This window comes from Anopheles coluzzii, chromosome 3 (genome assembly GCF_943734685.1).
Source record: "Anopheles coluzzii chromosome 3, AcolN3, whole genome shotgun sequence".
In the NCBI taxonomy this organism is placed as follows: Eukaryota; Metazoa; Arthropoda; class Insecta; order Diptera; family Culicidae; genus Anopheles; species Anopheles coluzzii.
Genome location: NC_064671.1, coordinates 4,260,675 through 4,282,517, shown reverse-complemented (window position 1 = coordinate 4,282,517; position 21,843 = coordinate 4,260,675). Strand labels below are relative to the sequence as shown.

The 21,843-nt window shown below is 50.6% G+C and overlaps 2 protein-coding genes across 17 annotated transcripts in view; one reads left to right on the top strand and one right to left on the bottom strand.

Moving 5' to 3' along the window:
- LOC120956700 (ATP-dependent RNA helicase glh-2) overlaps positions 1 to 21,843 on the top strand; it is a 376,118-nt gene that overhangs the window by 279,237 nt on the left and 75,038 nt on the right. The gene's annotated exons all lie outside the window — the stretch shown is intronic.
- LOC120958688 (uncharacterized) overlaps positions 1 to 21,843 on the bottom strand; it is a 69,157-nt gene that overhangs the window by 2,769 nt on the left and 44,545 nt on the right. For 8 of the 15 annotated variants that reach the window (XM_049608559.1, XM_049608566.1, XM_049608564.1 and 5 more), the window contains 24 exons: positions 19,648 to 20,051; positions 17,426 to 18,125; positions 17,162 to 17,309; positions 13,588 to 14,072; positions 13,072 to 13,440; positions 12,134 to 12,637; positions 11,382 to 11,530; positions 11,011 to 11,295; positions 10,641 to 10,928; positions 10,475 to 10,561; positions 10,340 to 10,405; positions 10,037 to 10,081; positions 9,416 to 9,457; positions 9,262 to 9,351; positions 9,103 to 9,182; positions 8,888 to 9,036; positions 4,227 to 8,802; positions 3,956 to 4,089; positions 3,767 to 3,879; positions 2,123 to 2,244; positions 1,904 to 2,054; positions 1,642 to 1,829; positions 230 to 1,208; positions 32 to 153 (listed from right to left, as the gene is read on the bottom strand). In XM_049608559.1, the coding sequence (XP_049464516.1) occupies positions 32 to 153; positions 230 to 1,208; positions 1,642 to 1,829; positions 1,904 to 2,054; positions 2,123 to 2,244; positions 3,767 to 3,879; positions 3,956 to 4,089; positions 4,227 to 8,802; positions 8,888 to 9,036; positions 9,103 to 9,182; positions 9,262 to 9,351; positions 9,416 to 9,457; positions 10,037 to 10,081; positions 10,340 to 10,405; positions 10,475 to 10,561; positions 10,641 to 10,928; positions 11,011 to 11,295; positions 11,382 to 11,530; positions 12,134 to 12,637; positions 13,072 to 13,440; positions 13,588 to 14,072; positions 17,162 to 17,309; positions 17,426 to 18,125; positions 19,648 to 20,051 (10,276 nt within the window). Of the gene's footprint in view, positions 1 to 31; positions 154 to 229; positions 1,209 to 1,641; positions 1,830 to 1,903; positions 2,055 to 2,122; positions 2,245 to 3,766; positions 3,880 to 3,955; positions 4,090 to 4,226; positions 8,803 to 8,887; positions 9,037 to 9,102; positions 9,183 to 9,261; positions 9,352 to 9,415; positions 9,458 to 10,036; positions 10,082 to 10,339; positions 10,406 to 10,474; positions 10,562 to 10,640; positions 10,929 to 11,010; positions 11,296 to 11,381; positions 11,531 to 12,133; positions 12,638 to 13,071; positions 13,441 to 13,587; positions 14,073 to 17,161; positions 17,310 to 17,425; positions 18,126 to 19,647; positions 20,052 to 21,843 lie in introns of those variants that run through there. The other 7 variants (XM_049608570.1, XM_049608574.1, XM_049608568.1 and 4 more) reach the window with 7 other exon arrangements.

The following is a 21,843-nucleotide window of genomic DNA, read 5'->3' as shown; positions in this document are numbered from 1 at the left end:
AAGCATTTTAACAAAGTTTTTCTTTACTCACACTAAATCCTGGAGGCGTTTCTTAATCGTCGAAAGATCCATCGGGCTTTTGATGACCTTACGATACGTCGGAAACTGTTTGGTGTTTACCGGCAGCAAAAATGGCCACGAGTCTTCGTGAAGCTACATGAAAGAGAGCACAAAAGTGCACATTATAAACAACTGATAAAAAAGCCTTCCATTTCATTCCACGAATTACCTCCATTTCCTCCAGGACGGTTTTGCAGACGGCCAACTCTTTCAGCAGTCTTTTGGTGGCCTTCTTCTCCTGCTTGGCACGCTCCTTCGCTTCGTCGCGCTCCTTGGACCGCTCCTTGCGCTGATGGTCACTAATACTACTGCTGCTACTGCTACTGCTGCCCGCCAGACACAGCGAGTCCTTCACCGGCGACGGTCGCGGTTGATACTCTTCCGACGAGTCGCCACCACAGCTGCCCTCCTCTGCCTCGTGCCCGCCGGGTGTACGATCGCTGTCTAGATAGCTTGTCGAGCTACCTGCCGCATTCATCGCGTTGCTTGAGGGTGAATAAAATTCACCACCACCAGCGCCGGGAACGGGCGATTCCGATGACGCTTCGATTTGATCGTCCACTTCAGCGGGTGATTCCTGCTGATCTGGCTCACACTCCGATGTGCTTTGTGCGTGGGTGTAGCCTTCGGTGGCGGAATATTGTGCTGCCTCACCCGAGGCGACGTAATCCGACTGTGCTTCTTGCTCTACTATGGCCGCGCTGGTCGCGCTACTTTCGACCGGAGTTGGATAATACGGTTGCTGTGGCGGAGCTGGCGGAGCTAGGGCTGGCCCAACCGAGGTTGAAGGCTGTTGTTGCTGATAGTACTGCTGATAGTATTGCTGTTGCTGCTGCTGTGCTTGCTGCTGACCGTACAGCGCCATCGTTTCGTTCGGCACCGGGGGATGACACATGGCGTAGTTGTTCGCATCAACCAAGGGTGCCCCGCCATACTGTTGCGGATGTGATGGTGGTGGTAGTGGTTGCTGTGGATGTTGCTGCTGCTGCTGCTGCTGCTGCTGGAGTTGATGATGGTAAGCCGATGATGTTGAGGCTGTTGCAGTTGCCGCTGGCATCGGTACTCCCGGCACGCTGCTATGCGGTGGCTGTAGATGTTGTGGCGCCGACGATTCTTCATGACTCGTGGACGCTATTGAATGTGCTGGACTGTATTAATTGGGTTCTCTTTAATATCTTCTAAATTGTTCTCATCTTTACGACAACGATCATGTGTGTTAGGCCGCGTGTGGTTCCCCCCACACGGTTGGCGGAACCACAGCGAAAGCGAAAGCGGGTTCGATTGGTTAAAGGTTACACCAAGAAAAAAAAAACCCTCCCAACTACACCAGACAGTGAGTGTGTATGTGTGTGGTTGTAGGGGACAACACAAGCACAAGATGAGCAAATCATAAAGAGAGAAGCGGCTGCACAATGGTACGAGAAACACGTGTGTGTGTGTGTCTCATGATCAACTGTGTTTGTTAATTGGAAATGAAATGATGAGCGTTTTAGTGTGTCAATAGAGAAGGAGAGCAGGTGACTGTGAGTGTGAATTGTGCGTGCAGGGCACGGGTGTTAGGATACAACAACAAATAGCTACCTTAACGGGGTCGTTGCGATATCCTCGTGGGACGAGTTGAGCGACTGGTTCTGCGAGCTGTTGAGCGAGCTGTTCAGCAGCGACTGGGAGCTGTTGTTGGTGGTGCGTTCCTTCGGCTTACGCTGCGGCTTCTTCTTTGGCGGTGCCTTTGCTACACAGTTCTGGCAGTACCATTTGCCTCGGGGATACTGAAATGATTACAAAAAAAAGCGTTACATTAATAACCATCCTCAATTCCATCTATTTCCCTTCAAACTCTTACCTTCAGCATCGGCGGTATGTAGCAGTCCTGATGGTAGGCCCGTGGACACAGCTCACAGTAGACCATCTTGCCGAGCGGCGGTGGTCGTAGCCCTCCACAAACTATACACTTCCTATCACCAGTAGCTTTGTTTTTACACTCAAAACAATACCTAAAACGAAGCAAACACGGAGCAGGTTAGCATCGTGGGGAAGGATTACCCTTTTACCAAACACTTACCAATCACCGTCCGGAATCTTGTCCATGCGTGGCTTGAAGCAGTAGGTGTGGTAGCCCCGGTCGCAGCCGTCGCACAGCAGCAGCTTGTCCTCGGACTCTCCCGATTGACAGAACTGACAATTCTGCAATAGAAGGGAAGACAATTTGGATTTCGAGAGAGTTTTCTTCTTCGGTTTGCCATTGGCCGCGTTGCTGCTGCCGGTGTTCATCGTCTCTGTTGCCGCCGTCATCGCCGAGCACTCCCAGGAGGATCCCGAGATGTTAGTAGTGGTAGTGGAGGTGGTAGTAGTAGGACTAGTAGTAGTATTGTTATTAGAAGCAGTGCCTTTCTTGCTGGCCGGCGAATCTTGCTGGTTTGCGCTTGCAGCTGCACCGCCGCTCTTCTTCTTGCTTGACTTGCTCGTCGCCTTTTTGCTTCCATTCTTTCCCCCCTTCGTGCATTGCTAAACAATCATCCATCAGCGATCAGCACACCATCGATGATCATGCGACAAGCGTAGCATTATTTCATAAAAGAGATGACGGTGGAGATCAGCGACATGGGATCCCACGTCATCAGTCCAAAATTGCGATTGATTCGCAGCGCCAGAAAATGAGGGGGTTCATCATTACCGCCATTATCAAAATCCCAATCCCAGTTAATAGCAAGGAAACACGGGAAACACATTCATCAACGACAGCAAACGAAGGGTGCACAGCGCCAAGCAGTTGTGGAGTTGTGGGCCCGTTTCGCCAAACGAATAGATACAAGTAAGAAGAAGTAAGAGAAAAAAAAACACCAAAAACAGAGCACATTGCACAATTTTCATCAGAATGAAAAAGAAAGAAAATGATAAAGAAAGAAAAACAGCAATCAGTATCAAAAGCAAAAACGAGCAGCCGCCCGCAAAAACGGGTGAGCGTAAAAAAACAACAACAATGAAAACATTCATTCACGACACAACGAAACCAAACGAGTACATGGTATAGAACGGTTACAAAACAACTGAACTGACAAAACAACAATCGTAAAATAAAACATGTTCAAACAAAACAACTAGATGCAAACCAAAATATCATGCCATGAGAGAATACAGAAAAAGGAGTGCTTTGTAACAATTGTATATAAAAATCATGCTAGAATCGGTGCAAAGCAGTCAAAACAAACACACACAAACAGCACTAAGAACATGCAACGCACACGTCAAACAGGGTAAGAAGGAATGGTTAAGCAAAGCGGGAAAGTAGATGGTCCAGCTATCTGTATCGCAGCCGGACAACGGTGTTGATGACGACGACGAGACGGCGGCAACAAAGACGATGATGGATGGACCACTCAAGGCCAGTAGATATACTGCTAGCTAATATAAACGTCATTCTCGGAAACCCAAAACTCCCGTACCCTTTTGAGTTGGGCCGAAATCGTACAATAACAACAACATCATCCCAGTGAAACAGTAACACGTGTACGATCCTTAGCACAAGGTACAGAGAAAAGTATTGACTGGGAGACACGCACACCACAAAAGACCAACGGTACACAAACATCACACCAAAACACACACACAACCCCAAACTCTTGTGTACTTTGCGGGTGGTGCTCAAAACATTATATACACACACACGCACACCATCCTCCAGAAAGGATCCTACTACACTACGTACCGCTTTCATGATGCTCTTGTCCCAGGCGACGCACGATTCCAGCACGTACAGTGCCATCGAGAGTTGAGCGGTAGTGACGGATCGTTCTACTGCGTCGCGCCATGACAGCAGACCTGTTGGGAAGAAGGAAATGCGTTAGTCAACTGTCCACTCCACTCCATCATCTTCTTCGCCGCGCGTCTTTCTTACCTTTCGGGAGATTCTCATCCTCGGCGGAACTGTTCGAGCAGTTGGACAGGTTCGAGACGTTGTTCTGATTGCTGTGCGACTCCTGCTGCGCAATGACCGCCATCTGCGCCTCGGTGGTGCTGTGGATGGGAGACCCAAAGAAGCAAATTCACGAGGTATTACAATCAACCGACACGCCGTGCGGAAAGCACCCCGTTTTTCCACACCCCCACCACCCGTTCCGCCCCACCCACACCCACTGTCCCCCTGTCGCTCTCCAGATCATACTCACTTGATTCCCAGCGGTGGCTTGAGGTAGCGCCGTTCGATGGCCGCTTCCAGCCCGAGGATGCGCTCGCGCAGCATCTCGATCGTCACGTCCTCCACCACCCCGTTCTCGCTGTCGCCCTCGCGCTGCGGCATCTGCCAGCCCTTCACCTGCATCGAGGCGCTCGCCACCTTGTCCTCCATCGCTTCGATCTGGTCGAGCAGTGCGACCTCGACTCGCCGCGCGATGGACGGGTTCCAGGCGTTCCATGCTTCCGGCTCGATGTACCCGTTCGGGGGCGGTGCTGCCCGCGGGTGCGACACATGGTGCGGCGTGGTCAGGTTCACGCTTTCCGCCAGCGACTCCAGCAGGCTCTGGCGCAGCAGCCGCTCCCGGACGCCGCGCGGATTCAGCGCCTTGATCAGCTCGTTCAGCTCCTCGATGTCGTTGATCTTCCACCAGCCGTAGCGAAACTCACGCGGCACCACCTGCGGTTCGGTTTTCTGCGGTGCACCGTGCTGCTTCACGTCCTCCAGCTGCTTCTCCTCTTCCGGTGTCATCTGGAGCGGTTGGAACTGGTCGCACTGCACGTACGCGGTCAGATTCGACAGGGTAAGCGTCATGTACGCCGGCAGCGAAAAGTTCCCGTACTCTTCCGGATCGGCCGTCTCCTCCGCCATCATCTCCGCCCGCAACCGGATCTGGTTCGGGTGGTGCTGGCTGTACGAGTACTCGATCGTTTCCCGCTTGAACGCCGGCTTCATGTCGGACAGCTGCAGCGGTTCGGGGCGACTCTTCTTGGCGATCACCTCGTTGATCTCGTCATCGTCCAGCCCGGACATGGACAGAATTGACTCGTTCGGGAAATGGATCTCGACGCCCTTCTCCAGCGGCACGCTGAAGAACTGGATGTTGTTGCCAATGTCCCACCGGTTGCCCTGAATCTGGCAGATCTCGCGGCACGTGATGTTGGTGAAGATTTGCCGCGCCAGAGAGGCGGGCGTGCTGCCGTTTATCGTCGGCAGCGGACATTCCGTGCTCGAGAGCGGCAGCTCCTTGTCCACGATCGAGAACCAACGGTTCAGCAGCTGATCGCTAAACTCTTTCTCCTGCTTCGTGTCCGTGTTGCGCAGGTAAAGGTAGCTGCCCGGCGTGATCGGAGCACGGACCGCACAGTTGTTGCTGTCCTCGTCCTTGACCTCGATCATCTCAACGTCGCTGCCGTACGAGATCACCGAGGAGGTGGTCGTCGTCGTGCGCGGCTTACGATCAACTCCACCATTATCGCCGGCCGCGATCATTGGTTTGCAATCGTTCGCACTGCCGTGGTTTCCACGCGCTTCCGTCACTATCTCCTCGTCGTCGTCCACCTCCTGCAGCTGACACTCGACCAACTCGCCCGGATCACGCATCTCGACTCCATTTTCCATCAGTTTTGGCTTCATATCACAGTTCATGCTATCGGTCAGCGTCGTTGACCCCTTGTTGTCGTGCTCCGTCTTGACACCTTCGCACGGTGCCGTCGGCATCCGGTCGCCACTCTCCGTATCGTCATCGGGGATGGTGATCGTGGGCGTTTCCTCCTGTACCATCGTCACGTCATCGTCATCTTCGGGCGTGGCTGCCGATGCTCCCGAGCCCGCCGTAGGCTGATGGGGCGACACGTTCACACCACCAATCTGATTATTCACTTCCACCGTTTTCGTTTCATCGTGATCGTTGCCCTTCTGTACGAGGATCGCTGTCGGAATTGAATCCTCAATGTCCATAAGCTGATCGTCGGACTTCTTGGGCGTTGCGTTATGGTTCGGGGTGCCTTCCACCGATTGGCCATCTTCCGCCGATTTGTGGTTCTCCTGTTGCGCTTCATTCTCCTTCTGTCCATGGACTTCTCCGTCCGCGTTGCCATTTGATCCATTATTGATCTCGCTCGAGGACCCGGTACGATCCTCTCCCGTACCCTCACGAGTAGCGGATTGTCCATTTGCACCATTTTCGCCATTGCTAGCGCCTTCCTTTTGCACAACTTCCGGCTCTTCGATGATTTTACAATCATCGGACTGTGAATCAGCAGTACGACCATCCTCCAGCGCTGGCCCATTGCTGAAGCTAGTACGCGAACAGTCGTCCTCATCGTCTGGCCCGTCCTCTTCCTCATCATCACCATCATCCTCATCGTCAGCGGCATCGTTAAACCCACCGGCAGCACTACCATGATTGCCACGGAACGATTCCCCACCCTCGGAGGTGGTGCGTTGCTTCTTTTTCTTCTTCTTCAACTTTTTAAGCGACACCGATGAGCAACGCTTTCGCTTTCGATCCTCCGTGGGCTGCAGTTCCTGCTTCGTGCCCTGTGCGTCAGCGATAATTTCAGGCTTAACCGCATCAACTTCACCTTCCTCTTTCTTGCACTCTGCTGCAACATCCTCCGCTGGATCCTGCTTCACTGCGCTCTCGGGTTTGATGGCTGGCGCATACTTCGGCACGTAGTCGGGCCGGCTCTGCACTTCTTCGAGCGCATTCTCATACCGATACATCTCAGGCTGGGTGGATTCCATCGCTTCGACGTAGATGCCACCACACTTGCCCAGATTCCAGTACCGACGCCAGTACCGATCCTGTCCGAAGCATTTCACCCGCAGCTGGTTCAGTGCGTTCTCCAGCTGCTGCTTGTTCTGGAAGGACGTTTCCAGAATCTTGTCATACTTCCGCTGCGCCTCTTCCGCTGTCAAATGGGCGTCCTCGTCCTCTTCCAGCTGAGTGCCTTCGCTCTCCAGATCGCTGTTGTCTTCGTCCGCCCGATCGCCGCATGTGCTGTGATCGTTGATCATGGACTTTGACAGCAAGTCCAACTCCGACGCGGAGTTGTTCGATTGATTCTGATGCACTTGCGGTGTCTGCTGCTGATGCTGTGACGGTTGCTCGCCGCCGTTGGTCATTTCGGCGGTTAGTGGTTTGCCGGGAATGTTGAACACACCACCGTTGGGCGTCTCACCACCCACCTCGCCCATCTTCACTGGGCTTTCCTCAGGCGTTGAGGGTACAGATATCGTCTGTATTTCGCCTCCAGCCATGTGACGCATGCCCAGTGCCGAAATGTCCATACCGGGTGGCGGTATTTCCCCTGGCTCTAGCTGCATGATCGCCTTGTTGTGCTGCTGCATTACAGGATGCACGATGGCGTGCTGCGATGGTGGCGGTGGTGGTGGTGGAGGAGGTGTGGTAGGCGGAGCGTGATGTTCCTCCGGCAGTGGATGATGTGCGCTAGGACCGTTTCCTTCGATCCGAGTAGAACAACCATCACCGGCAGGCGTAGGAACGTCGATGCCATTCAGAGATTCGGTGTGATTTTGATTGAGTGAGCTGGACTCGGACGGCTCTACCGATGACGTATCCATTGGTTCACCCGATTCTGGCGCAGCGGTGGTGTCTAGCTTTGACTGGCCATTTTCTTCCCCTTCCACCTCGGACGATGTGGGGATAGTGTTTGGGCAGGAATCTTCCGTCACTGTACACGTTACCGGCATTGGGACGATTTCTACAACGTCATTATCGTCATCATCATCGTCATCATCAGTCTTATGTCCTTCCGCACCGAAATCTTTCTTGTTAACAATTTCACCTTCTTCCAGCTCTCCCTGCCCACTTGCTCCTTCGGCCGGTGGGACGGAATTGAATCCTTCCCCTTCAACTGGTGGCGCCGACTCCTTTTCCGTACCGTTCTCAACCACTTCACACTCACTGTCACCCGCTGTGGCCTCAGTTTCACCTGCCGGAAGCTTAGTCTCTCCCTCGGCTGCTAACGCTGCTTCTTCTGACGACGCGGTCGCTGCTGAAGCTGCTGCCTCGGCTGCTGCTGCTGCGGCTGCTTCCGCTGCTGCTGCTGCGGCCGCCATTGCCGCGGCCTCTTCCGCACGTTTCGCTTCTTCGGCTGCCTTCATGGAGAGTGATTTCTCCAGCGCTGCTTGCTGTGCCTTCTCGTACTGCTCCAGCCGCTGTTTGCGGGCTACCAGCATCTTGTACTTTCGGATTTTGTTGTCCAGCAGGTACCGTTCCTTTTTGAGTTGCGCTTGCGCCTCCAGACTGCTGTCGATCTGCTTGCAGACGGCTTTGTTCATGAGCAGATCGTTGCACAGCATGGCCAGGATTTCCGTCTTGGTGGTTGGGTTGAGCGCCACGAACGGTTTGTCCTTCAGCAGTTCGGACAGTTTGTAGCGCGCGTTCTCGGCCAGCAGCTCGTAGAACTGGGAGTTCTTCGTGCTGCACATCTTGAAATCCTCGTCATTGACTAGATGATGCTTGGACGGGGCGTCACGATCGCGCTCGAGATTGATGCCGGACTGTAGCTTCACCTCGCCGGTGGCCACCGCGTACAGATAGATGCGCAATATTTCCGACACGTTCGTGTGCGTGATGTCCGCCTGGCGTAGCGTTTGGCCGAGCAGTGTCGTATGGCGGCCTGGGTTGGGGATGCCCGGATCTTCTATTGCGCACACAAGGAGATGTGTCATCACAGACAGCAGCTCTTCCTCGGCATCGATCGCGTTCTCCGACGTTAGTGCGAGATGCAAAGATTGCAAGTTGGGCAGTGACTCCATGTCTAAACCAACGAGAACACGGGTACGATCGTTAAAATGGCCGTTCTATAGCATGAAACACAAACAAATTAGGAACACTATACTCACCGAATCCAAGCGTTTCGCCAAAGTTGTGCAAGAACTCAAACACCATCAGCAGATCAGCATACCCAGTACCCGTCAGCTTGAGGCCAGGAATTCTTGAGAAAGAAGGCAACACCGTTTGATCCACGATCTCGGAGTCCTCTTGAGGTTTTCTGTGAAGATCAACAATTAATGTGAGATCCATTCCGCTAGAGATCTTACCACACCGTTCCATTTACCTCAATTCGGCTAGAATGTTTGTGTCCCGCTTTCTCATCACGAGTTTCTTCTCCCGTTGGATCAACTTATCCAGAATTACCTGCAATCCCAAAAAAAATCAAAATTACAAAATTAATGAAATGATTGAAATGAAGTCACAATGAACCGATGACCCTTACCTGGTGTTTCTTCTTTTCCTTCTCTTCGAATTTGCGACGCAGCTCTAACTGTTTAATCAGGGCCATATGTTGCCTTCGCCTTTCACGTTCCTGTAAAGCGAACAAATAATGAATTCTCAAGTTTTCCGTTGCGGTTAAGTCGCAGATTTCTTACCATTTCCATTGCATACATCAACTCCTTCTGCTTGGCAAGTTCCTAAAATTAGATTAAGTCATAAACTCATTAGCAATATGTATGTAAACATTTTGTTTACGGCATTACAGGAAACACAAAAGGATGTTACAAACACAAGAGGAAACAGAAACAAACATAAGCTTGGGAGGGATTTCCTAATGTTTTTTTTTTCTTTTGGTTTAACGTGCACGGTACTATTCTTGTTTAATAACTTGTAACCTACATTCACTGGAGCTATCTACAACTAGAGAGATTGTTGTCCTCAGTAAAATAGTGAAACAACATAAGAAAGGCTTTGAAGATAACAACATAAATAAGGTAGACAAGGATCAGGAGTAGTACATCACAAATTGACACAGATCAAGAAGGAAACGAAACGAGAGACACATTTACAAACACACACACACAGGAACAAATGATGTCTATAGTTCATCTATTGGACGGGGTTAACTCTGTACAAACTCTGATGTCTTTGCTATTGTATAGATTACGGATACACAAGCCAGCTAACAAACAAACACACACGCAACATGGTGAAACACAATTTTGACAACGGGAATGAGCAAGTCACTTGCTGTGGGTTAACGAAGATCTTTGTACCTGTTCCTTCTGCAGAAGTGCCTGCTGTCGTTTCTGTTCTTTTTCCTGCCAGAAGCACAATCAATTTTTGTGTGACAATTTCGAACCATTCATCCGATTTAAGACCAATTCGAAACAGACAAGAGATTCGGGGTTGGCCACATTCAAATTTATAAGAAATGAAAGGAAAAAAAACCAAACATTAAGAGTACATATTTCCAATAAATCATGTTCGAAATGATACTCTCAATACGCTTAAAACAAGTAATTCTGACCACCTTTCAGAAAGAAATTCACTTCATCGTAATGCATAACTTTACATACCTGTGCTTTACGGGCAGCTTCCTCCGCTTTCTGTCGTGCAAGTTCCTCTTCACGCTTCTTCTTTGCCTGTTTCGAAGGAAAACAGTAAGGTTTAAATACCACATCCAATATATTTTTATATTTGTTCGTCTTTACCTCTAGTGCCTGTTGATTTTTCAGTTCCCTCTCTTTGCGCTGCTGCTCCAAGCGTTCATTCCGTTCAGCTTCCTTTGCCTGTCGTGCCTGAAGTATAACAAACACACACACACACAAAAGTAAGTAAGCCAAATTCTAGCCCAAGTTTTCCTCTCACTAAACTTACCTTTTCCTTGTTTTTGTTCATCTCTTCCTTGGCCAACTTCTTTGCGTCCCGCAGTGCCTGCTGTTGCTTGGCGATTTCGATCCTCTGTTCTACACCGAGTCCCGCATGACAGGTGAACATTTTCAGATCCTCCAGCCGGCGTGCCACCTCAACGTCCGTCATCTTGATGAACTCACCGTCCGTCGCGTACGGCAGTGGGGCAGGTTGCAGGAACGTACCGACGATGGCCTTCGCCGAGAAGCTAAAGTTATCGCGGCTCAGATCCTTCGGTTTAAACTGATCTAGATACTGTAGTCCGAGAGAAGGAAAGAGACCGGTTCAGTGTCGGTTGCAGTTTCACCCCAAATTATGCGTTTTCAATGCAACTTACCAGCTGAATTTGATTCATGCCCTTCATCTTGTTCACGCTCTGCGGTGGGTAGTAGTACACATCACCCTTGATGTGTCCGTTTCTCGTGAGCCCGCGAATCACCGTCTCTCGGCGCCAACCCTTCTCGAGCGGAACGCGAAGCTCCTTCAAGTTAATGTGCTCCTCGCCCTCCGACTCGGACATGCCGCTCTCGGAGATGCTTTCGGTGTCGGTGTTGGTGTTGGAGGTGCTATTGTCCATCGATTGGTTTCGACTCGCCTCAAGCATTGCCTGGCGTAGCTTTTCCTATGGAAACAGAGCAGATTCGATGGTTAACGAACTGAGAAGAACAGAGCGATTCATCAGCGATTTGAAAGCGATTTGGAACTTACAATTTCTGCATCCTGTGTCAGCAACTGCTGGGCAGTCAGTGGCTTCGAGCCAACGGCACGGCTCTGCGCCAACAGGGAGGCAACGGTGTTCTTCTTCGGCTTGGACACACCTCGGCCCAGATTGCGTGGACGGCCTTCCTTGAATTGAGCTGCATAAGCCATGAAAAGGAATAAGAATTTTGGCATTAATTTTCCGCAACTACAACGCATGCGTTACTTCAGTCTATCTCTAATAAGCGATCAATTGTGTGCAAGCGCGTGTATTGTTACAATCGTGTTTAACATTGCACGATAATAAGTAATGAAGTGAGAAATCGTGTGGCAGAGACAGTGTGTGTATTATTAGAACAAGAAGCGTCGGGATATTCAACATTGGGTTTTTGTTTTGCGTCAAGCAGGATGCAAATGCACTCCGAAACGATGGTTGTGATGAAACGAAAAGGCCTGACAGATGTTATAAGCGATTTCATGCAAATTTCGCTTCTTTCCTTGTTAGATGGTCCCTTAAATACATGCTTTCCCTGTCCATTCTCTTTCCGGCTAGATAAGAGATTATTTTTGTCGTATATTCTATCGTTTAGGTCCGAAACGTTTTCCAGTCATCAACATGATGAACACATGATTGATCATCCCCCTCTTACGTTTTTGCATTACTAAAGCAGCGCGGGATATTGTGAAAGAGGGAAAGGAACCGAGAGCACAGGAAAGTAGCGCGTAGGGAAAATTTAAAATGTTCAGTAAAAGATACTAACATCCGCCGCTGAGCGATGCGTAATCGTACTCCTCGTAATTGGAGATTTTCAAAAGCTCCGACAGTGAGCTGTTGAAGCCCAGCTGAGCCGCCATCAGCTGATGGTTGGCGGCATTGGCAGCAGCCGTGGCCGAGGACGAAGCGCCACCGGCGGCGCTACTGCTGCCCCCGGCAATGCCCCCACCGCTTCCGCTGCCACTGCTACCGCCGCCGCTGGTGGTTGTGTTGGAGGTGGTGGTGATGGTATTGGTACCCGTGCCGGTCCCAACCGACGCCATCAGCAGGGAGTTGAGCGTGCTGGTGCTGTTCGTACCGGTGCCCAGACCTGCACCGGTCGAGACCGGTGCGGCCGCAGCGTATGCGGCTGCCGCCGATGCCAGGCTCATGTTGACACTCCCGTCCAGGCCGAGGGGACCGGCCCCGAGTGCGGCAGCGGCAGCGGCCGCCGCTGCCGCTGCTGCAGCCGCCGCATTGCGACGGTTTTTATTGTCGGACTTTCGACGCGCTGTTTTAATTTTTAGGGGTTTGGTACGAAATTACGTCCATTTTAACGTTCCAAGGATCGAAATAGTTGATCAAAGAGAGAAGAAAATGGAAAAATAGAGTCACAAAGGATACAAACAAAGGCTAATAATGAGGTTTGCTAGGTGAATGGAAGATTGAACTCATAAGCGAGGATCAACTCAAGAATGTCCTGAGATAAACTGAGAGATTACTAGCAGAAATATCAAACCAGTAAAATCTCACAATTTGGTTTGGCTTCAAAGGTCTTGAGAACTTATTTCTGACATGTGCACAATGTATGTCCAAAATCTTCAACGGGTTTCTGTTTAAATTTTCTTGCACATTGTTGATCGCAAAAAAAGGTTCCCTCCGCTTTTCCTACTCGAAAATTAAAACGAAAAAATGGAACATAGACAACCCGCCCCAAATACTTACATCGTGAAGAATCGTTCGCATTGCCGGCCGCTCCACCGAGCGCCGCCGTGATGGTGCTCAGGCTCTGCAAACTGTTGGCACTCGCACCGGACATGGCAGGTGAGGACGAAGATGCCGAGTGGGTCGAGTCACTGCGCATTCCTTCGTTGGACGATTTTGACGGTTTCATCGACAGGTTGAGCGGTGCATCGTCCTGCTCCATCATGCCGGATGATTGATTGTTGCTTCCGCTACTGTTCATACCGCCCGCCGTCAACGAGGACACAATGGTGGCAGCGGCCGAAGATGACCCACCACCTCCACCCGATCCTTTCGCGCTCAGATTAAGTCCCGACCATTCGTTCATATGATCCATCATGGAATCTTTACCTGCACGGGGGAAGAGAAATAGAAACAAACCATTACACTTCCCGTTCCAATCACACCCGCAAACGCATTCGCAAGAGACAAGAGAGAGAGAAAAAAGGAGACAACTTTCAAAGGAGCGCTTATGCATGGTCCGCGGCGCTTACTTACCCGCGCCCTTTCCGGCATTGTACACCCCGTTCGAGGTGATGGTCGGTGGCAGTTTGATGACCTCGATCCGATCGTTCGATCCGCCCGTCCCGGACGATGCTCCCGAGCCTAGCCCACCGTTGCTACCGAGCTGATGGTGGTGGTGATGGGAGAGACCGGGCGGAAGCAGTCCGGCCGAGCCGCCGCTTCCACTGCCCGAGCTGAGATGCGAACCGCCGCCACTGCCACCACCGCCGCCGCCACCACTGTTGTTACTGCCGCCTCCTCCTCCTCCTCCTCCTCCATACTCGTTCGGTTCCAGTCGCTGGCGCTTGGCTGCACTTAAACCATGCATTTGAGCAAAAATGGAATTGTCTTCTAACGAAATGGTTTTCTTACGTCCACGGCCGGTCCCGCCCGATGCTTTGGGCCCCACGATGGAAGAGGTGTACTTGATGATCTCCGTGTCCGGTGGCAAACGCACGCCCAGCAGCGAGGAAGGATCACTAATGAATGTGTGTTTTTTTTTCCACGAAGCGCATGAGTCCAAAGAAGGGCGACAAGACCGGAAAGATAAAGCGGAAAATGGAAGAGATTAGGATTATTGACGTCAAGGACATGTAGTTACTTAAATAAATGTTAAAAGGAAATGTAAATGATATCTAAACACAAACTACAACAAAATCGAAACACAAAGAAACTACTAAAGATTATTTAATTTATTCTACTTAGCTGCTTATTTGTTTATCCCTAACGCACTAGAATCGTTTAAAAAGCAAGTGAACTATCCAACAAGAACCCTCGCAAGCGCAACGCAATGTAATTATAATGGCAGCGATCCAAATTGCCACCACAATCGATTTCCCGATGCAGTCAATTAGAAAATGCTCTTGGGTGTACTTGTTCTCCCATTTTTGGACATTAAATAGCAAAGATACTAGGGCCAAAGGTTTGAAGCGATTCAGCGATTTGGTTGCACAACGACCCCCAAACCGCTCCAAAAGTGTCTGTACGCCGCCGCTGCAACACCAGAAAATGTATCTTTTGGGACCGAAATTCTACCGCAGCATAGGGCAAGGCCGCAGCTCTGTGTAAAGCACAGGGCCACTGCCAGCCAGCTATCGATTATAGACTCCCAGCAAAAGTGCCAATGGAACTGATGCCGTTGCAGGGACCAATTCTTCCGAAAGAAAGAACGAAAAATCCCGCTTCCAGCCTCTAGAACTCAGCTACATCTGCAATAGAGTGCGACAACAACAAAAACACCCTTCCCGGAGGTAAAATGTAAAAGTATGGGAAAGTGCGGCACTGAACTGAACTGAGCATCTCTCAGTGCCCTCCCAGTCCCAGGGAATGACGGAGAATTTCGCACCATAGGACCGAGTTTTATTTGTCTCACCCCGTCCACGACTCCGTCCATCCATTGCTTCCACTCAAACCACCAACACCTCACGGCGTTTAACTGAAAGTTCACATTCATTAGTAGCAGCAGCATTGGGAGGAATGGGGACTTATTCTCCACCCATCCAAAGTGCACACCACACACACACACACACAGACACAAGTGCGCAATGTGGAATGCATTTCGAACGCAACGAGCGCTCGGTGCACTGCCGGTGGACTGTTTTTTTGCCTGGAAGGGATGAAGATAACTTCCTCCCGTTGAGCAAAGAACTAGAACGAGTAGAAGCTCCTCACCGTGCCGGGAATCGAATGTCGAATGGAGAGAAAAAAAAAAACGAAAAACGGACACAAATCCTTCCGCAAATGGCCCCGCGCGCATGGTGAGAAAACGGCTTCGGTTCACGTAGACTTTTCCACTGGTCCCATCCACCATCGGATGTTGGTTGAGGGATGTGGTGAGTGTGTGTGTTTTTTTTTTACTTCACTCTCCCATTTTTCCCTAGCAATGGAACTTGCTGTGCCATCCGGGCACAAGATCCAACGGCATTGCTGCACCACAGCACCGTTCTCCAGGGCAGGGGACACATGCGCGAAAGCAAATGGCAGGCGTACGCAATCGGCAAGAAGCGGGTTGAAGAAGCAAACTGAATGGCTTGAGGGGAGGAGGAGCAATGGAGGAAGGAAAAAGGAGCGGTAGTTTTCCCCGATGTGAAATTCTCCATTGGGATGAACGGAGGCAGATGGGAACTAGCGCGGAACGACCCCTCATTTGTAGCATCACGCTGTGCGCCTCCCAACGCTGTGCGAGGAGGAGGAAAAGGAGAAGGAGCATCATCCACAGGACGGAGAGCACCACAAAACAAAAAAAAGGCTCCCTTTGCCGAGTGAAAGAACCGCCTGACGCCATGATGCAAGCACGACTCCAGCAAACTTTACCATCACCCGGCAGAGCACAGGCACCAGCAGCCAGCAGTGTGTTGTCGTCCTTCGCTTCCCAGTCGCTTCCTAAGCCCCGGTTTTGCACAAACGCCGAACGAATGAAAATGCGCCCACCATCACCAGCAGCCGTCGTCCCCCACTCTCTCACCTCATGTTCCAAAATTTCCCGAACGATGAAATTGCTCTCTCTCTCACTCTACCACCCAATCCCATTCCATTTTCCACGGGCCAAGGGACGGAATAATTTATTCGTTTACATTTCCTATATCCTTCGCCATCGTGAGCACACGTGCGGAGGTTTTTCGGGAAGGGGCTGATGATGGTGGGGGAGGAGGGTTCGGTTCAGTTCGGTGTGGGTAGTAGTTCTTCATCGAGTCAGCGCTCTTACGCTGGTGGATTTGTACAGACCATCATATTATCGGGGGCAGCAAACTCACCATCCACCGAAATCCACACAAAACGACCGTCCCTGGTACGGGGATCACGGGCGTCGGGTCGGAGGAGGTGATTTACCGAGGCTCTGGTACATCTAACCAACCAACACACCCTACTATCACCCCAACAAGGCTGGAGATTTCACAAAATGGGCAAGATCACACGCGGATACACATTTACAAAGCGAAAAGGATTGGATGGCGAGACTAGGCGAGACTAAGCGGTGAAAAAGACTAGAGCGAAATCTCACCCAAAAAGAAACTAGATTCTTTCCATTCATTTCCATCAGCTTTCTCCTGGTCGGCAGCGAATGGTTTCGGTTTGTTTTTTCGTGGAATTTAGCAGCACTGTCGTCGCCTCACACTTCCCAGAACATCACGCGCTTTTAATTTCCCTTCATGTTGGAATAAAGGACGGTTTTTTATCAGGAAACTCGGAACAAAGCGTCAACCACTTCCCATCCCACTCCGGTGTTATCTCTGGTCTCTCCAAGCTCGTGTCCCTGCATGTCTGACACTCGCTAGAATACATTTCCATCTATAAACGCCCCCCAAAATGCTACCAACGATACAACCCAGAGCCCGGGAATTTCGTTCCATCGATCCAGAAGGACACTCTGTCGATGCATTAAAATTATTCGCGAAAAGCATCTCTAAAACAACAACAAAAAACTACCCACAATGGACCACTCTATCGCATCTATCTAGGCGCGCTCGTCCGGCCCGGATGCAACACTGTTTAGTTGCGCTTGTTTGGCGTACCACCGAGCGATGCACCACATCACCCCTCCCAATCACACACACACACACACACTCACTTCAGTATCCCGGAGGAGATGTAGTCCTTCGCTTTGGCCTGGCTCGCTGCCAGTGCGTTCATCGTGGCCGTCATGTTCTGCTGCGTCGTCAGGTCGAGATTGTTAAACTGCGACAGTGTGCTCAGGGCGTTCATGGACGCGCTCAGACCTACGGAGGCAGAGGGAAGGCAAACACAAACCAAGTTAGTTTATTGGTGCACGCTTTCGATGCCGTTACACTATTCCACATCCAACACGAAGGAACGGAGGGCACAACACACTCACCCAGATCGGCCGCACTTGGTCCACCGCTGGCATTGGCGTTGTTGCTATTGCCACCCTTGCCATCCTTCGACGAGCGCGACGACGACGACAGATTCTGCAGATGGTTCTGCTGGGCGGACGAGGCGGAGGAGGAGGACGAGGAGGACCCGGGATTCCCGTGGCTGGCACTGATGGTAACGCTGGGCGTTGGCTGCTGTTTGCTCGAGCTCATCGAGGGCGAGCTGGAACCGCGCGTGATCGATATCGAATCGTTCCCAATCAGCCGGCTCGCACCGTGCGGTGACGCGAGCGAGGAGGACGATCCACCGCCGCCGGACGAGGAGGATTTCTGTTTGGAGGATGAGCTGCCGGGACTGGCGCTGCCACTGCTGCCGGTGCCACCGAGCCCGGCCAGCATGCCGAGGCTGGCGAGCTGATGCTGCTGGTGTTGCTGCAGTTGCTGCTGTTGCAGTTGTTGCTGCTGTTGCTGCTGTTGCTGCTGGTGCTGCTGCTGTTGCTGCTGGGACTGTTGACTGCTTGAGCTGCCACCTCCTCCTCCACCACCGCCGCCACTTCCTCCGCCGGAATGCTGTTGATTCTGGGCAGCGGCTGCGGCCGCCGTAATGGCCATCAGCTCCTTGTGCAGGGTCGCCTGGCTGTAGAGGGACTGTTTGTAGGCAGCGGCGGCCGCGGCCTGTGATGCGGACGGTGAGGGTGAGTTCTAGAACAAAGGGAAAAAGCAAACACGTTAGATTCAGTTGAATGAAGAGAGAAATGTTAAAAGTCTAAAATTATTAAAAGTTAAAATTCCATAAACATTCCTCACAAAGAAAGAGTTCAAACATATCTCTAATTACAAGCTTTTTGTCTCAAAAAAAGATCCATTCTCATTGAATAATGGCAGCGAGGTGTAATCAGCTTCCATGCTCATCGTCTGGTACTAATTAAATTTACATTGGCCACCTTTCTCCTTCCTACATTGTTGGATATTGAGGGATTTGGGTAAACTTCATGTGACATTCCATCATCCAGTAGGTACTTGCATTCCCATTATAAAGGTTCAGAGGTTCAGTTGCAAACTCATACGCTCTGGTGAGCGGTTGTGGAACTTGTCGCGTGGGCAGTGGACCGTTCGAATCATGCAATCGCGTGGTATGGTGCCCCAGCAACCAACAACACACAAAAAAAAAACAATCTTTTCCAACCAATTGTGTGTGATGTACACACGTACACACGATAGATGGATGTGAGGTGGGGTGAATCGTTGCGGTACACGTCGTCGTTCACGTTCGGTGGACATTTTTCGTAAATTAAATTTCGTACCTTTTTCTTTATTTTTGGTTTTTTTCGTGGTGTGTGCATGAAACGAATTTTACCTCTGGCAAAAACCCTGCTCACATACACGAGAGAGAGAGTGTGGTTTTTATTTCTTCTTGCTCGTTTTTCACAGCCCCAGGAAAGGTAGGGGGACAGCAGGGTTTATGAAAAAAGAAGGCAACGCTACGGATTGCTGTGCTGATTACTAGGGAACTAGGGATTGTTCTACGGCACATGGTGCATAGGGCACACACACAGAGGGTTGATTGTCGGGTTTTCTATTTGCACCGAACTGTCTACCACTTCTTTCCCTCGCTCACGTTTGCCTGCCATGTGGCGAAAGCGGCAAACCCGGGGAAAACAGCCGGTAAAGACATTATAAAAATGCATCCCTCCAGGGGTGGGTTGAAAAGTCAGGTGGGATCCCTCCGTAGAGCATTTCTAGGAAGAAAAAAACGATGCATTGCGATTCAGGCAAGCTGATAGAGGACGATAGAAGTTCCACGAAACAGCGTCCAATCAAGTTAGAGTTAAAAACGAACAGTGGCAACTGTTGTTATTGTTATTGTTGTTGATTTAGTATCATTTTATTTTTATGCAATAATAATGGAAATACATTCGTTCACAAACACTCTATCACACACACACCCACGGAGAGATCTTTTTTATCATTCTACTCTTTTGTAACATTGTTTCTAATAAAATAGAAAGCATTTCCAATTGTTCCATTATTTGATTGCTAAACAACGGAAGCAAAACAATGTGTTTTTACTAAAACCAATTAATCAAGAACAATCACAACATCAAATCAGTGAAACGTTTGATTTTTTGTTATTATTATAAATAAACGCAATTAAATTCTGGAATTAAAACTACACACCCATCCTCCCTACATGTCAAATGAAGTCCTCCCAATTCCATCTTACCTTGTACGAAGAATTGTTACTGCCTCCCACGCCGCCACCCATACCACCGGCACCCATGCCGCCCATCCCACCAGCCGAGCCACCACCGCCCGAGCTGGCATTGCTGCTGTTGCTGTTGCTGCTGCGGTCGCGCTTCTTGCCCTTGCCACCGCCCGAGCCGCCCTTGCCCGAGCCACCACCGGACCCACCGGTGCCACTGCCACTACCGCCCGCTCCACCGCCCGCCGCATTCCCACCGGTGGCGGCAACGGCGGCCGCGGCAGCCGCCGCACTCATCGCCCCGAGCCCCAGCCCGGCCGGGAATGCGCCGGCCAGATCGTGGGAGAAGGGAAGCTGCGACATGCCGGTCGCTTGCAGGCGGGCGAAGTAATCCTGTGCTGCCAGCTGCGCCATCGACCACCAATCTGTAAGAAGAGGGAAGGAGAGAGGAACAATTAAAATCTGTTTTTTCAAAAGAAAAGGAGAATAATCAACCAAATGAAAGTGAAGTGTGTCTGTAAACCTGTAAACAATAATATTGTCCATCAATTATACAACTGTATGCATCATCAACCGTCTTTCTTTTCAATGACATCATCACATCGCGTCATATTTACGACCCAGACCGACGACCTAGCGAACAATTTACGTTTATCAATAAAAAAAAAAAAACTACACAACCCTCCCGGCCAATAATCAGCATAATTTCATTAGCAACAAGAAAACAACAACAATGTGTAAAGAGTCCTCGCACTCGCCGCACACACATACAGCCACACAGCGGCGGCAGCATCAACGCAACGCGGTGTATACGCACGCGAAGAACGTTGTCTCATGCTCTTCCGCCAGCAGCAGCAGAAGAAGAAGAGAGTGGCGCGCGGGTGACACGCTAAGAAAAATAACAACATTTCACACCGCGACACACACACAGACGAGCATGCGTGCGTGTGGGCGCTTGTGTTAGTGAGCACGCCATATTGGAAGGGCTCGCACGCACACAAATACACCACGTCAACCCCTCAGCCAGGTGTGTGTGTATAAGGGGAAGCGCCGCAACAGCAAAATAGCGTGCATCTTCCTTCCAAGAAAAGCACGACAGCGAAAGAGACAGAGATAGAGAAAGAGAGAGAAAGAGAGAGAAAGAGAGAGAGAGAGAGAGAGAGCGGATTTGAGCGAAAGAGAGTAAAAGCAAAAGAGAATTTCACGTGAAAACAGCATCATTCGTGAGTAAGTGTTAGTTTGCCCTTTTGATTTTCGGGCTCGCTCTCTCTCTCACTCACTCTCTTTCGTGCACGCACACAAACACACATGTGTGCTTCACGTTGCGGCAGGCAAGCAGCCAGACACGCGCGCACGCGACTCCTCTCTCTCTCTCTCTCGCTCATTCGCTCGTGCATTCGATCCACCGCTCTTTTGTTTCACGGTCTCGCATAAAACCTGACCAGACACAAGCGGCAAAACCGCGTCCCTTCCTTCCAGCCTTCCCCGCGATCTCTTCTTATGCTCGCCCTTTTTATGCTTGCTAAAACATCTCGCTCACGCACACAGCCACACGGAGAGTCACAGAGGCACGCACCACCACCACCAACCAACCAACATCATCTACCAGCGCCATCGCAAGGAGCTGGTGGACAATTTTCAGGAAACACATCGGAAAGGGAGGGATGCAAAAAGTGACAATCTCTCTTCCACTCCCTCCTCCTGGCCCCTTCCTAACGGCCCAACGACACAACCGAAAGGAAAGCCGCCTCTAATCGAAACGGCTTCTTTGTTCTTCGCAACTTCCCCACCGGGCGATTATAACGATTTTTCGGACGGCTTTTCTTCACATTTAATAGGGCCATGGAGCGGGACCGAACCCAAAACCGAGTGGCGGCTTGCGAAGGAAGAAGGTCCACCATGGTGGTGGTGAGCCAAAAAAAAAATCGAACCCAATTCTTTTCCACACCTTGACGCGCACGTTGAAAATCCTCAAGAGGGCGCTCGCGTTGCTGCTTCTGGAGCGTGGTCCAAGGAGCGGCGCATAGCCCTGAATTTATGCTGGAGGAAAAGGGCAGAGCTGCTGTTTGGGGAATGATAGGGATAGGAATTTCATGGCCTTTGATTCGATTGTAATAAATTATCAACTTTCCTATCAGCTGTTTGATTAATGCGAATAAAGAATTATGCTACCAGACTGCTGTGCCATGAAACATGAGAACATTAAAGCACTTTATT